At 43.4% G+C, this 15,812-nt stretch overlaps 1 protein-coding gene and 1 pseudogene across 1 annotated transcript in view; one reads left to right on the top strand and one right to left on the bottom strand.

The window, feature by feature from the left end:
• Positions 1–11,645, top strand: part of SH3RF2 (SH3 domain containing ring finger 2) — a 192,940-nt gene extending 181,295 nt beyond the window's left edge. Inside the window, exons 6-8 of the mRNA XM_006891197.1 lie at positions 1,748–1,980; positions 7,818–8,176; positions 11,370–11,645. Of these exons, the coding sequence (XP_006891259.1) occupies positions 1,748–1,980; positions 7,818–8,176; positions 11,370–11,645 (868 nt within the window). The remainder of the gene's footprint in view (positions 1–1,747; positions 1,981–7,817; positions 8,177–11,369) is intronic.
• A 1,923-nt stretch (positions 11,646–13,568) lies between these two features.
• On the bottom strand, positions 13,569–13,997 carry LOC102847341 (annotated as a pseudogene).
• Between the last annotated feature and the right edge of the window lie 1,815 nt (positions 13,998–15,812).

Genomic DNA, 15,812 nt, shown 5'->3' with positions numbered 1-15,812 from the left:
ACTTTTTTAATCAAAATAAGGACAAATTATCTAAAGAAATCCTGAAGGCATTGGCAGGGAGGAGGCTACAAGGACATCCATCTCTGGACTGGAGACTTGGTTGAGCTAGTAATTCCCAGGGAATTAGCAGAGGTTATTTAATCAGGAGAGTGACAAGGTGATGGATGGACTGTTGGTGGGAGATGTGATGCTGGGGTGAAATTCATGAAAGGGCAGGAAAGTCGTGTCAGATGACAGCTATTCCCCATGGAGTTCAGGAAGCTGTTCCGTAACTAGAAACAATGGACAAGGGATTGTTGTATTATAAAACCTTAATACTTCCTTAAAAATCAGAGCTGAAGGCTAAAGAATTAGAATCTTGTAGAGGTGTGATTAAGGTCCACCAGATACTTCTGCGTGTTCATTTTAAGGTGGCTATGGGCTCTGAAGAAGAGTGCTCTGGCCAGCCATCAGGAGATGGTGTAGCTCAATGTTAAAAGTTTCAGAATGGATGTTTCAGAAGGCCAATCTAGATTTGAATTCAAATCTCAGGTTATAGCAGCCACTTGAACAAATAACTACCTACAGTCTCTGGTTTCTGGAATTTATAAAATAGTAATGTTAATAGGGCCTAATTCAGAAAGATTGTTGTGAAGAACCAGTGAAATAATGCAAACAAAACACTTGGTCAACACCTGGCATACAGTAAAAACTCAATATATGTTAACTAGAATGACTGGCATTGGAGATGAGCACAGAAACTAATACACGCCTATCAACAAACAAAGGTATAAAAAACTATGGTATGTTCATACAATGGACTAGCAGCACTAAAAACAATGAATTAATAAAACATTGTACAACACAGGTGACCCTGTAGGACATTATGCTGAGTGAAATACCTCAGTCACAAAAGGACAAATACTGCATAGCACCACTATTATAAAGCAGGTTCGACCTGAGGGGTTGGGAGGAGAATAGGATAAGAGTGGATAGATAATGACCATTGCACTAGAACAGATGAAGGAAAGAACTGTTTAAAAGGAATATGTGATTAGGCATTAGACGTACAGCAACAGCCCAGAATAAGAGGTATATCGCAAAGAGGACTAGAGGGAGGGGGGGAAGGGAGGTAATTGTACAACAATGAATGAATTTTTTTAAGTGAATTGGGGAAGGGGGCAGGGAGGAAGAAGGGGTAAAAATGTACAACAATGAATTAAAATCTAACTTTTCTGTAAACTTTTGTTTATAATTTAAATAAAAAGTATATATAAAAAATCTAATAGATGCAGATCAGAGAACATAAATTGTAAAAAAAAAATCTCTGCCTTCAAAAAGTTTAGAATCTAATGGGAAAAACACTCAATGAATAATAAAAAGTCGCTGCAAAGCAAGATGAACACATACAAGATACCGTGCTCTAAACTCAAGGATTGAAGGGATGTGAGGTGAAGCATTATCAGAGGTGGAATTAAACAAAAAGCACAAAACCTAAAAATGGCATATTGACATGCTTTCCCTCCCCTCAGTGCGTCCACACAGCTGTCAAGGTGTAGGAAGTGAGGTTTAGTCAGTTAACCTCGCGTGGGTCAAGGAAGGGTGAGGAGCAACCATATTTGCTATATGATTGTGAGCTTGTAATTTCGGTTTTTTTGAGTTTGGGTTTTTGTTGGGTGTTTTGTGTGTTTTTTTTTTTTCAAATGGGACTCCTCACTGAATACTTTCTTCCTCTCTTCCTTCTCTTTGAAAACATTTCAACAACTAGAAAGACAACTAGCTTTCCAGAGTCTCGGAGTCCTGGTCTCTACGCCACATGGACATTGTCCACCTCCTCTGTGTCCTCCCAAGGCAGCATCTCAGAAGGTGATCCTCGGCAGAGCCGTCCCTTCAGATCCGTCTTTGTGCCCACAGCCATAGTCAACCCTGTGAGGAGCACAGCCAGCCCTGGGATTGTAGGACAAGGATCTCTTCGGAAAGGACGGAACAGCATGAGAAAGAGTAAGTGGTGGAAGAGAGGTATGTGACTAGAGCTAAGTGATGGGGCGACCCAACCTTGGGGAAATAGAGTGCTCTTCTTACAAAATTTCTGGTCTTAGAAGACGCCTCTTCAAGGTTGCTTTATAATTACTGAATGAAGCTAGACCAGTTTAGGGTTGTTGCCTTTGGTTACTTAATGCATATCTGATGCATGTTGACTGACTGAAGTGTATCTGATGTACGTTGACTAACTGAAGTGATAGCAGACGTGAGAGTCATCATGTCTCTCAACACAGCCAAGGTGGATCCTGGTTCTATCAAGACAACAACCAAAGCACTTTCTGGATCAGTGCTTCTCAGACTATGTTTTCTGAAAACCCTGCAGATGAGCCAAAAGGGAAACAAGGAAAGGATGGGGAAGATGGGGTGAAGAAAGGTCGAGACAATGCATGTAAATCCATCTTTGTATTTAGGTAACACATACATAGGCGTATATATGTATATTAGAAAGCATGCAAAAAGCAAGCCTCCCTCATATCCTGAACTCTGCATCCCAACTTCTTTTCCATTGATTTTCTTTTTCCATTGATTGCCATCAAGTTGAGCACAACTCATTGCAACCCTATGAACGAAAGGCCTGAAGCCCTTCTACAACTATCATCATTTCTCAACGTTCATTGAGTTTCCAGAGGCATGTGGTTTAGGAAGTAGATGCCACTCCTGCTTTAAGCTGTCTTAAACTGGAGGTCCACAAAACACTGTCGACCATGTGCAACCATTATGGCATTTGACACCCCAATGGCACAAGATTCTGCACCACTGCAACCCCAGGTTGCCTCAGTACAGCATATTGAGAAAAGTGCTGTACTACTTAGAAGAATATTCCTCCAAAATAGAATAACAACCAACTTTCAAATACAAAGGCCCTCTTCAAGGTCTTGTTGACTCTAAACAAGAGGCTTAAATAAAAAAACAACCAATAGAGTATGCTATTGTTGTTATGTGCCATTGTTATGTGCAGAATTTCTGAAGTGTTCTGCTCCTTGCTTTTGTTTGTGCATTTGTTGTTGTTATGTGCTGTCGAGTCACTTGCGACTCATAGCGACCCTATGTACAACAGCCCTAAACTGCTCTGTCCTGTGCCAATTGCACTATCTCAGATACACCCATCCCGATTACCCCAATCACTGAATCAATCCACCCCATAGAGGGCCTTCCCCTCCTGTGCTGTCCGTCCACCCTACTAAGCATGATGTCCTTCTCCTTAGGACATGTCCCAAGTATGTTAGACAGAGACTCAGAAACCTTGCCTCCAGGGAGCTGCCCGGTTTCACCCTTTCCAGGATGAATCTGTTTGTTTTCCTAGCAGTCCATGGTACCCTCAATACTCTTCTCCAGCACAACAGCTCAAAGGCATCAATTCTCCTTCTATCCTCCTTAGTCATTGTCCAACTCTCTGATGCATAACAAGTGATAACAAAGACCATGGCCTGTATCAGATGCACCTTAGTCTCCAGAGAGACATCATTGCTCTTCAGTACTTTGGAGAGGTCCCTAACAGCAGACTTTCCCATGGCAATGCGCCTTTTAATTTCCTGGCTGCTGGTGCCAAGACTGTTGACTGTGGAGCCAAGCAAACTAAAGCTGTGAACAATCTCAATCTCTTCGCCATCCATCCTGATGCTGCCAATTGGTCCAGTGGTGAGAATCTTTGTCTTCCTGACATTAAGCCTCAATCCATACTGGAGACTGCAGTCCTAGACCCTCTGCAGCAAGTGTTTCAGGTCCTCCTCAGTTTCAGCAAGCAGGGTTGTGTCATCTGCATAACGCAGATTGTTGATAGATCTTCCACCAGTCCTGACCCCACATTTCTCCTCATAAAGCCCAGCCTCCCGGATAATCTGTTCTGCATACAGGTTGAAAAGATATGGAGATAGGACACATCCCTAGCGTACGCCCTTCCCAATTTTGAACCATGCAGTGCTTCCTTGCTCTGTTCTGACCACTGCCTCTTGGTTCAAGTATAGGTTTTGCATTAGCACGATCAGTGCTCTGGGTGTGTGTTTGTGCATACATAGCAATTACGTTGTGCATCTATCAATATATATAGATCCAGTTTAACAGCCATGCTTTTTAATCTAACAACACAGTGAAATTCTCCATATAATTTCACTCTGGAGAGTTAGGGAGAAAGTGCTTGAAGCCTACTATTCTATAAAACATCTGAGCTCCATATTCTTAAACTTCTCTAAAAAGAGCCAAGAAAAGTAAAAAAGATTTACTCTGTGTCCCCTGATTTAAGCTGGGCTCTGCAATCCTTTTTTTTTTAACTTTTTGTTATCTTAAAAAAATTAATTGGTTAAATATGAGAATGCTATACGGCAAGCAAAGCAAAAGAGGAGCATGTGAAACAAGATGCCACAAGACATTTTACTGGGAAAAAGAGGACAAATATCTTAGCTGTGCCCCTTCCCCAGCCTTCCTGTCACATGATGACAGTTTTTTGACCACCAGCCTCATGACCCTTGTCCTGTCATTCCACTCACCATCACCTCCTCACAGCCTATGCCCCTCACTTTCCCCTCCATTAAAAAAAAAAAAAAGACTTGGACACGTCACTAACCCCTCCAATCTTCAGTTTTTCTCGTTTGTGAAATGGAGATAGAAATAGTACCTACATCTTTTGGGTATTGATTTCATGAAGTATTCCATAATAAGGTGATGGCGTAGTGCTATCATTCTAGAATCATTAACTGTTTTTATAACAGTTGCTGCTAGTTAGGGACCTCTGGTGGCATAGTCCACAGGGAGTCACACTGCTAACCCAAAGATGGTGTCTCTCTGGCTATTCTAATCCACCCACATCTCCTGGGGAGAGAGATAAGGAGTCTCCTCCAGAGCAATTTACAGTATCAGAAGCCCAATCATCGGGAGCCAGTTCTAAGTCAATTCCAACTCAACAGCAATTAATGAGTGAGTGTTGTTTGTTGCCATCAAGTCAGTTCTAACTCCAGGCAAATCCAAGTGTGCAGAGTATAACAATTTTTTTAAAGGTTGTGTGGCCTTTCCAAAGGAAACCACTAGGCCTATCTCCCAAGGCACCTCTGAGTGGATCCTAACTAGCATCCTTTTGATTCATGGTCAAAAGCTTAACTATTTAAGCCACATAGGGACTCCTAGTGTTCACTACCATGGTCCTCTTGATAATGTCAGAAAATCTGTTTTGACCCATTGAGAACAAATGTGAACTCAGTATTGAGCTGTTCACACTGTCTAGACTACCTGTGAATGCAAAGAATCTCATCTCTTTGGCAACTGTGCCACTCTTTTTAATTCTCTACTTCTCAACCTTTGCATAAGTCTTGATTGACTAAGAGCTTTGTCTGCTTGCATTGTATGTGCTTGTAAGAAAGCATTAAACCTCTTTGAAATTGGGAAGTGACAAGACAAATAGAGGTGGCACAAAACCAATTTTTCACACGTCTGTCGGAGCCTTTGGACCTGTCCACCCAGGGTGGCTTTGACTTTTTCAGGTCCCTGTGGCTTTCCTGTTCTCCCTTTTCCCAAGGTGAGGCTGGTCAAGCTATCAATCTTCCCAGAGCGAAGAGAAGTGACGGGAGAATTGACTGTGTGCACCTCACAGGGCTGTCAGTGGAAAAATAAATGTCTAAACTGAAAGGTCAGACTTGTATAAATGGTGACTGGCTTGCTCACAGCAGCGGAGAACAGCGAATGTGTTCAGTGAGTGCTCTGCTTCTCGTGTCCACATCCAGCTTGATGAAGAGTCACGGTGCTGAACGCAGCCTGCCCTGGGCCCTCTGTGCTAGAGACAAATGATTGTCAAGCAAACACATGCCCATGGCGTTTCACAAAGGATGAATGCCTCTGCTGGAACATCCCCTATACCTTCTATGTGCTGGGAGACTCCACTGGAGAGGAGACTACAGTGCTTCTCAGAAAGATTCCCTCCAACCCAAAATGCAGAGGACTATCCTCTCCCTAGCTCACCTTCAAGTGATAGAGGATTTCTTGTTTTCCGGAGAACTGAGAGCAAGGGATAACTTTGAGGAAGGATCATCTCAGGATGGTTGGTTTTAAGATAACAAAAACAAACAACAGCTTACAGTCTATCAGGCGCAGCATTTTTAGGGAGATCCTGTGGCCTAGTCTGTAAGGAGTTGCATGGCTAACCAAATGTGGCACCTCTCTGGTGGTTCAAATCCTCCAGCAGCGCTCCTGGAGAGAAAAACCAGCAATCTCTTCCCATGCTAATGACAGCTTCCACCACCCAAAGCAGAGCCATCTAAACATCGATTCTGACTTGACAGCAATATGTTTTGAGGTTTTGGAGTTTTTATCCTTTACCCAATTAATGGACTTAGCTTCTGCCCAAGAGGCCAGAGGGTTCAAGTACACCCAAAGGTGCCTCAAAAGAATGACCTACAGGGATTTCTTTTAAAAAAAACAACCAGTCAGTGAAAATCCTAGGGAACTCAGGGCCATTCTGATAGACACAGAATCGCCATAGTCGGGATTGACAACTGGTTTTATCCTTTACCTCACAATAATGACAGCCAACAAGCTCTGGGAATTTATTCTATTCCAGCCACTCTCCTAACACTTTGCACACATCATACAATGTTATCCTCATGGCCCTGAGAAGTGTGTTCACACACTTGTTATATGCTGTTGAGTCAACTACAATTAAAGCGACCTTATGAGCAGTAAATCTGAACTTTGCCCTCTCCTATGCCATCCTCATCATCCCTGACACACTTGACCCTGTTGCTGCAGTCACAGTGCCAATCCATCTTGTTGAGGGCCTTCCCCTCTTTCACTGACCCTCTACCTTCTAAACCTATCTTTTACTAGCCCCTCCTAACAACATGCCCAGAACATGTGAGATAAAGTTTTCACCATCCTTGCCTCCAAGTGGCACTCTGTTTGCAATTGCTCCAAGACCTGTCTGTCTGTGCTTTTGGCAGTGTATGGGATATTCAGTACTATTCTCCAACACCACAGCTCAAAGGCATCATGAAGTATAGATTCTGTTATTATTTCCAGTTTACACATGAAGGACCTGAGGTGCAAGGTGGCAACGTGACCTACTTGCCTAAAGGTTCCCTGGGAGCCTTTCAGAGGCCAGATCCGACCCTAGGAGACTCTGCAGAGTTCGTCAGCATAGTCTGAGTTCTGGAATAGCCCTTCTGAAATTAATTCTGTCTGGTGTCCCACTTGCCTAGCACACAGAGTTTCTTAATTCAACTCACTTTTCTTCCCTCCACCCACTCCCCTCACCCCCTCCAAGCATTTCCACCACCACCTGACAAAACTGTTGTTAGAATTCTCATTTGCAAGTAACTGACCAGAATTTTCTACTCATTGACACCCCTCCTTTTCCCCTCTATTCCTGTCATATTTCTCAATTATCTTTCTTGATTTCTGCTTACTCTATCTCTTATTTCCTTGTTAGTTTGCATGCCTCTGTATGCTTTTCTCACTGGGAAGCTGTTTCATCACATCTGGTTTTTTCACTCTCCATCTTAAAGGTCTGGAGGGCATAAGTGTGTGTGGGCGCATGTGTGAGAGATAGAGAGAGTAAGCAAATGGAAGTCATTTACCTTCTGGCACCCACAACACCCCCAGCATTCAACTAGCCAGTTATGTGCTGCCAGCATCAGCAAACAGCACTAAAAAAAGAATAAGGTCACCTCTGAAAGACCCCGAGAGAATGTGAATGCGGTCTTATTGGGAAAGCACTTAGCTATTCCGGGATATCAGGACACACTGCTAACCCAGCCCTGACCAACCTGCTGTCAGCTGGCCCATTACTGATCTCATCACGTAATTCCCCCCAGATGGATCCCTGCAGAGACCTGTTCAGTCAGGAATCCCCACCCTTGTGGTGGGTTCTCTCAGACGCAGCCCCACCATGGTTGTGCGGCCACAGGAGTTCCAGTTCTATCAGCCTCATGGGACCCCCTCGTCACCTTCCTCGATGGTGGTGGAGATGGGACCCAAGCCAGCTCCCACAGGAGAGCCTGCACTCATGTACATGAGCAGAGGCAATGACATCAGGACCCACTCGGCTGCCAGCTCCCTCATCATGGAAGGCAAGGACATCCCCATCAAGAGTGAGCCTCCACTCAGACCCCCTGCGTCTGCCCCACCATCGATCCTGGTGAAACCAGAAAACTCAAAAAATGGCACTGAAAAGGTAGGCATGGGATGACATTGGGGATGTTAACTTCTTAGACTCTCTGCTATGTATTTAAAACATTTGCTTGATGGTGTCCCGGCTCCTGAGATCTTAGGATTTAGAGGCAAGGAACCAAAATGACAGCCTCATGAGTCTCCTGATGCCTAGACCACTATCCTTACACCACTCACACTCTCCTGAGATGTGTTGATGAAATTAGTTTATAAGTAAATGACATATTTATACAAAAGTCTATTACACACTTTGTTGTTGTTGTTGTTGAGTACTATCACATCATAACTGACCCACAGCTGACCCTCCAATGGGTTTTCAGAGGCTGTAAATCACGTGGGAGGAAACTGACCATCTTTCTCCCATGGAGCAACTGGTGGATTCAAACTACTTGCCTTTGGGATTGCAGTGTGACCTAGTGGCAAGAAGCTGCACTGCAATCTCAAAGGCACATGGTTGAATCCACCAACTATTCTGTGGGACAAGGATGGGTAATCTCCTTCTGTCTGATTAATTGCCTCTGAAAACCCATCAAGGCTCAATTACGGGTCAGTTCCGATTCAACAGCACACAACAACAACAACATATGTACATCTCTTAAGACTAAGAGGTAGTTTGGGAATAATGAGGCTTTGGAGTTAGAAATGCGTGAGCCTCAGCTCTGTGGCTTGCTAACTGGATGACTTTGGCCAAGGCACTTCATCCTTCTGAAACTCTTTTTTTCTAAAAATGAGGATAAGGACAGTAACTACCTAATAGAATTGACGTAGTTGCTGTGGAGATTAAATGAGATGAGGTGAGGTGTGCAAAGTGCTTATAGGGAGTTTGACACAAAAGTATTCATTATCTTTTAAAAAGCCAACCAGACACTAGAGGATTTAAGTGACTCATCAAGGTCATCACACTCTGAGTTACAATGGCTGTAAAAACTGGGATTGAGTTTGTGGCAGAGGTCAGATTCATTCACTTCTTCCAAGGCGGAATTTTTCTCTTCGGAAGACAGAGAGAGGCCTGGTGCCCTAGTGGTACTATAGTAGGCTGCACTGTTAAAGCCCTGCCGTTTGAATCTGCCAGCTGCTCGGCAGGAGAAGGATAGGCACTCTCCTCCCGTGTAATTTACTGCCTCTAAAAACCCGTGGGAGGATCAGCTGAGTTAGTTCCCACTCCATGGTGCCAAATAACAGAAAACATGAATTTCTGAAAACATTTTTGTTCTCAAAAATATTCTGGAAGCCAAGAAATAGTGGGAATAAGTGACATTAACAAAATTAACAAATTAAGTGATGCTCAATATTAAGTTTTTCATTCGCTGGACACAGGACCTCTGGTGGTGTTGCCCATAGGCCTTCTTGCGTTAATGCAAAGGTGAGACTTCTTTGACCATTTGACTCCACCAGCAGCTTCACAGGAGAAAAATGGACAATCTCCTCCCATGCCATTTACTGTCTCTGAAAACCCACTGGAGAGTCTGCTGTGAGTCACTTCCTGAGAGAGAGAGAGAGATGTCTGTCATTACCACTACCATAACCACCTCACCACCTCCACACCAGTACTATCACCATCGCCACTGTCATCACTACCATTCCCGTCACCACCGCCGCTACCTCACCCCCACACCACCATCTCCAACACCACCATTAACTCTATAATACCATCTCCAGCCATCACCATCACCACCTCTCAGTCTCCTAGAATTCCCAAAGGTTGTGGCTTCCTTGTATTCGATAGGCATTTACTGAATACTAATGACCTGGCAGGCACCACGCTGAGTACTTCATATGTCTCATCCCATTTCCTCCTGACAACAACCTCTGAAGTACATATGATTATTCTTGTCGTCTTTTTCTAGTGAGGAAATGGAGGTTTACAGTGTTAAAGCACATTACCCCACATCACTGGCTAAGATAGAGGGGAGTAGAATTCAGATCTGATACAAAAATGCATGTTCTTAGTGCTAAGCTACACATTTGTAGAAAAAGGCATTTGGGGGCAAAGTGCTGAGTAATATAAATGGTAGAAGTTCTTATTCTAAATTATAGCATCCCAATTTAGAATATGTCAAGTCTCAGCTGCCTGGGACCCTGTGCTATTAGATACAGTCTACAAATTCTGAATGCATGGTCAGTGTTATGCTAGATGTAGTGACGGTCAGTGGAACTATTTTGTTATGTATGTCTCATCACAATAGAAAGGGGGAAAGACAGTGGAGAAACTTGGATTCTGAAGATACTGAATCCAATTTCATGGCAGGGGGGTGGGAGAATAATTCCTAGCATACTGCAAAGAGTTTTATTAAATTCCATGGACTTGGGGAAAATTTATATGTGTCACACAAATGTATTCCAGGCCAGGAGTAGAAGAGAGAAGGAAGAGGTGTGGCTTGAGAAAACCTGAAGACCATGCATCTCCTATGAAAAGGGCATACACCTCAAATTTAGCCCCTGAGTGCCTCACTGGAGCATAACCAAGACTTTCATTTCTTTTAGAGAAACATGTGAAATCCTGATTTTATTTTACGTAATCTCTCAATCTCAATTTTTTTGAGTTGACAACTAAAACTCTCAAAGTCTCTCCAGGCTAAATTCAGGCAGCAGGTGCCCAGTCTACAGACTCTGCTGTGAGGACTTATCAAGCCATTATGGAAAGTTCTAAATTAAGTCATTAGAGAAGGCCTCAAGGAAAATGTCAGCCTTGAGAGACGCCCTGATGGTAGGCATGGAGGAGAAGGGAGAGGTGAATTTCTATTGATATCTGGAAGGGATCCTGTCCTCATTCCTCAGGTCCTTTTCACAGGTGGTTGCCTACCCCATTTATCCTCGATAATTCCTAATCCTTTTTCATAATCCTCTCAGTTTAAAGAGCTCTGCCTCTGGGAAGCTTTCCTTGACTTTGCCACAGTTCAGCTTGAGTTGGCAGCTACTAAAACTCCGTATTCTCCTTGAACATTCCCCATCCTAGCCTTTGTTACAATTGTTTGTCAGGACTGTTTTATTTACTCTTGGATTCACTGTACCTAACAGAATGTATGATGGATGCATAAGAATCACTCTTCGTAAGCACTTAGTTATTTGTTGAATGAACATACAAACACATTTAAAGTCAGAACAAGAGGAGAGAAACAGGATGAACCAGGAATTAGAGGAACGTAATGTACGGCTCACAGCTCACCATGCCTCTTTGCTCTTTCTTTCTCTTTCAGCAAGTTAAAACTGTGAGATTTCAGAATTACAGCCCTCCTCCCACCAAACATTACACCTCCCATCCCACCTATGGAAAGCCTGAACAGCCAGCCACCCCAAAGGGGTCCCAGCCTGAAACAGCCCTCTTGGGCCCAGAGATGACCATTCTATTTGCCCATCGGAGCGGTTGCCATTCCGGGCAGCAGACAGACCTCCGGAGAAAGCCAACGTTCAGCAAGGCCATGACCCCGGTACCCACTGCCTCAGCCACACAGACCGTGTTCCCGAGCAAATGATCGCAAGTGGCTTTTCCTAGACCTTAAAAGAGGTGAATTGCATTTAAATACAGTCTGCCTCCACTGCGAGTGTCCTGCTATTCTTTGGGGACATGAGTGTGGGTCCTTGTTCTTCCTGCTTTCATACAGAAAAGGGAAGTTGGGAGGCACAAATTCTAGGTCTGGGTGGGAGGAAGAAAGGATAGATTGGACAGCCTTCCCAGGCACAATGATTCCATACAGTAAGGCCCACTACTTAGTTCACTTGTTTCCCGGCACTGGATGTATGGCCTCTCCTTCCTTGTATTCTGTGTAAACTTTCTGTGGTGTCCTGAAAGAGGATTCACCCCTAGATGTCATGAGATGGGAATATTCGCACTGATTCTTCGACTCCTCGCCCCCCACCCCCGACCCCCCATATTCTCCACAAGCATCAAAATAGCTTCCGTCATCTTCTTAGGCCTACACACCAGGCATTCTTAACTACTGTCTTTCCTCCTCATTCCTAAAGCCAGTGACCAAGTCAGAATTTAATGGGATTGAGGACGGTGGAGGTAAAGTGGTTAAAAGCACTTGACTACTAACTAAAAGGTCTGCAGTTCACACCCATCAATGGCTCCATGAGAGGATAATGTGGAAGTTTTTGTCCATAAAGATTGACGGCCTTGGAAACCTGTATTATAGCAGTGCTAGTCTGTCCTAGAATGTCACTCTCAGTTGAAATTGACTCAAAGGCAGTGAGTTTGCTTTTAGTTTTGATTTTTGGCTGAAGGAAGGTGAGGTATGAGATGGATCTTTGAACATCCTAAGAACTCTCTAAAACCAAAAGGAAGTCATCCGTCTGAGTTTACACCACACAGGGTCAGAGAAAGAGCTGACTGCCAAGTATCAAAACACTAAGGTTCACTACATTCCTCACCTGCTTGGTTTTCTCACACACAGTACTACCCAGTAAATAAGCAAATAGCATTCAGCTTGGATAGGGCTATGTGTGGGTTAAAACCCAAGCTAAACTCATTGCCAACACCTTGATCCTCACTCACAGCAACCCTATAAAACAGAATAGAATTGCCCCAAAGTGTTTCCGAGGCTTTCTGTTTTTGAGGTGGGTTTTTGTTTTTGTGGTTTTTTTTTAATTGCAACAATGGGTGTAAACAAGTCAGAAATCAGTGGTGATCGTGCAGGAGAGGATATGGTTCTGATCAGTTGTTTATAAGGTCATAGCCATAGATTCTAAGTGGTAGTCAATTCGATGACACCTAGCAACAACATTATAATCTGAGTGAAAGTTTGCAGTGTAACTTGGTTTTTCATTTAACCATTCATACCTATTTATTTATATATAAATATGTATGTGTACATAACAGAGACTGGCTCAGGCTAGGGCAGAATTCAGAGCTGCTGTACATAGGGTCGCTATGGGTCGCAGGCGACTTGACAGCACATAACAACCTTTTTTTTTATGACAGACATTTATTACAACCTTTCTATTCTAATAACATTCTTCCCACTTCTGCCCTGTTATTCTTGTGTCATTCAAACTCCTGTTGTTCTCTCTTTTCCTGCCTTCAGAGCTTTCTCCCTGAGCAAATGCTGCCCTTTTGATCTTGTGTGGCTGGTTGTTGTAGGGACTGAGTCCCTCCCCAGTGTTATTGTTCACCCCACAGGCCTGTCTCTTGATTGGTTGAATGTTGTGCCACAGAGGTGAATTCAGTTCCAGGTTTAGAGCGTGGCCCAGGGTCATAATCTTAGGGATTCCATGATACTAAATCAGACCAGATAATCTGCCCCCTTCTGTGATTTTTAGTTTTTGTTCCACATTTGCACATTTATACCACACTCTGTCTAGGGTCCACCATTCGAATCCCTTCCAGAGCTGTCGGCAGTGGTAACCGAGCACCACCTTGTTCTTCTGGCCTCAGCCCCATGAGGCTAGGCTTTCTCTCATATCCCTTTTCTCCCCCAGTCTTGCCAGCTGCTTGCCATGGCTGGAAGGTCTAGTTTGAGGTCTTCTCCTCCACGTAACAAAACATGGTCCTTGGGCTTGTTTGGCTGTGCTGAGGGTGATGTGGAAAGAATGGGGGACCCAAAAATGTTCCTGATTTTTCCACCAGCTGGGTTCAGATGCTGTTGGATCTGGAAGGGCGTCAATTCATCAAATATGCCACTTCCTTTTCCACCTGGGGGATTTGTCCTCTTGGGGATGTTCTGAGGCTCTTCAGTTGGTCCAAAGATATTAGATGCCATCCTATTGGGCCTAATGGAGGAAATGGCATCTTCTGGACCTCCAAACAGGTTGCGGGAGTCTCCTTCTCGGGGTTTCATGGCCCTGGAGTTCCCCCAGACGCCCTTGCTCTCTGGCTCCTGGAACATGTCGCCAGCCGAGGCTGATGCATTCACGGGGAAGTAGTCCTAGCAATGCATTGTGAAGGTTTGAATCTTTGACTTTCTTTTTATTTTCTTCATTCTTCTTTACGCCAGACAGAAAGATACCAACAATAATGCTTTAGACGGCTATTCATAAACTTTTAAAACCTGTCACTACCTACCAAAGTAGGATGGTAAAATATTGCCTTTGTGAACTGGGTTATTCCATTTTCCTTTGTTCCTAGGCACTGTGGTCTTTAGGTCCCACTGCCAGGGACTCACATTCCCTCAGGGTGTTGGTTGTCATTAAGAAGTTTGCATATATAACTTTGCCCCCATATTATATATGTTAATGTATTTGTAGCACATACAAATAGACATGTAGAAATATTTGTCTCGCTTATTTATAGTCATGGAATTGGAAGCAGAAATATTACTTGATCCAGCAATCCCACTTCTTGTTGTTGTTGATTGCCTTTGAGTTGAGTACAACTCATAGCAAACCTATGAACAAAAGTCCTGAAGCCCCTCTACAACTATCAGCATTTTTCAAAGTTCATAGAGTTTCTGGAAGCAAGCTAGCAATCCCACTACTAGGTATATAATCCAAAGAGATAAGATTTTCAGTACAAACCGGTATATGCACACTGATATTCATTGCAAGGAACTAAAGTGGCATGCTTGTAAAGTGTGGGGTTACTAACTGAAAGGTTGGTGGTTCATATCCACCAGCCACTCCTTGAGAAGAAGATGAACAGTCTCCTTCCATAAAGATTTCTAGCCTCAGACACCTGATGGTCACTATGAGTCAGACTCCACTCAGCAGCAGTGGGTGGTCATTGCAGCATTTTCTACAATAGCAAAGAGATGGAAGACACTTAAGTTCCCATCAGTGGATGAATGTATAAACAAGTGATGGTGCACACACACAATGGATTAATACGCAATGCTGAAGAGTAACAATTGATGAAATGCCACATGACATGGATGAACCTAGAGGACATTTTGCCTTGCAAGTAAAGTAAGTTAGTCACAATAGGAAAAATATAGTGAATGCGTTATTATAAAATTTAATGTACGGAAATGTTTGAACACAGAAACAAACACTCTTTGACTTTTACCAGGGATGAGAAGAAAAGGGGGGGGAGATCAATAATGAAAGAGTTGTCGATTTTTGTCGAGTCGAGCATGACTCATAGCAACCCTATGAACAAAAGGTCTTAAACCTATAGGTATTGTAATTTGTCAAAGTTCATGGAGTTATTTAGGAAGTGGATGCCACTCCTGCTTAGATATATATTAAGTTGGGTGAAGGGACAATAAGGGGATGCTTACTATAATTAGCAAAAAGAAAGACACAGAGATGTCCACGAGAGTTACAGACAACATGGGTCAAGACTCTTGCATGGTGCTGCATTGTTAGTAACAACAAATATTAATCCGCAGATGGATAGATAGGCAAGCAGGCAGGATGAAGAGATACGGGAAGGGGCCATGCATACATGCATACAAGGCTATAATCCTTATGAAACAGACTGCCACATCCTTCTTCTTCAGTACAACCACTGGGTTCAAACCACCAACCTTTCAACCAAGCAATTAGCTATTGTTTCACCAGGGCTCTTTTTGCACAGATTTATGGACAGTTAAGTCATCCTGACCCTAAATTTTGGCTTCCTCAAGGAAACATACTATTCTTGAAGACAACCTGGTGTAGGATTTGAACTTAGACATGTATTATTTGCACTGTCCTGTTCTTTTCTGTCTATGGTTTCTTCTCTTCTGGATCCAACTAGTTGTTGCATTTATTGTGAAGGCAAG

The sequence above is a fragment of the Elephantulus edwardii genome, unplaced genomic scaffold (assembly GCF_000299155.1).
Source record: "Elephantulus edwardii isolate Elephantulus edwardi_28Jun2011 unplaced genomic scaffold, EleEdw1.0 scaffold00095, whole genome shotgun sequence".
Lineage (NCBI taxonomy): Eukaryota > Metazoa > Chordata > Mammalia > Macroscelidea > Macroscelididae > Elephantulus > Elephantulus edwardii.
The sequence above is the reverse complement of the archived record's forward strand: the minus strand, read 5'-3'. Positions and strand labels throughout refer to the sequence as shown.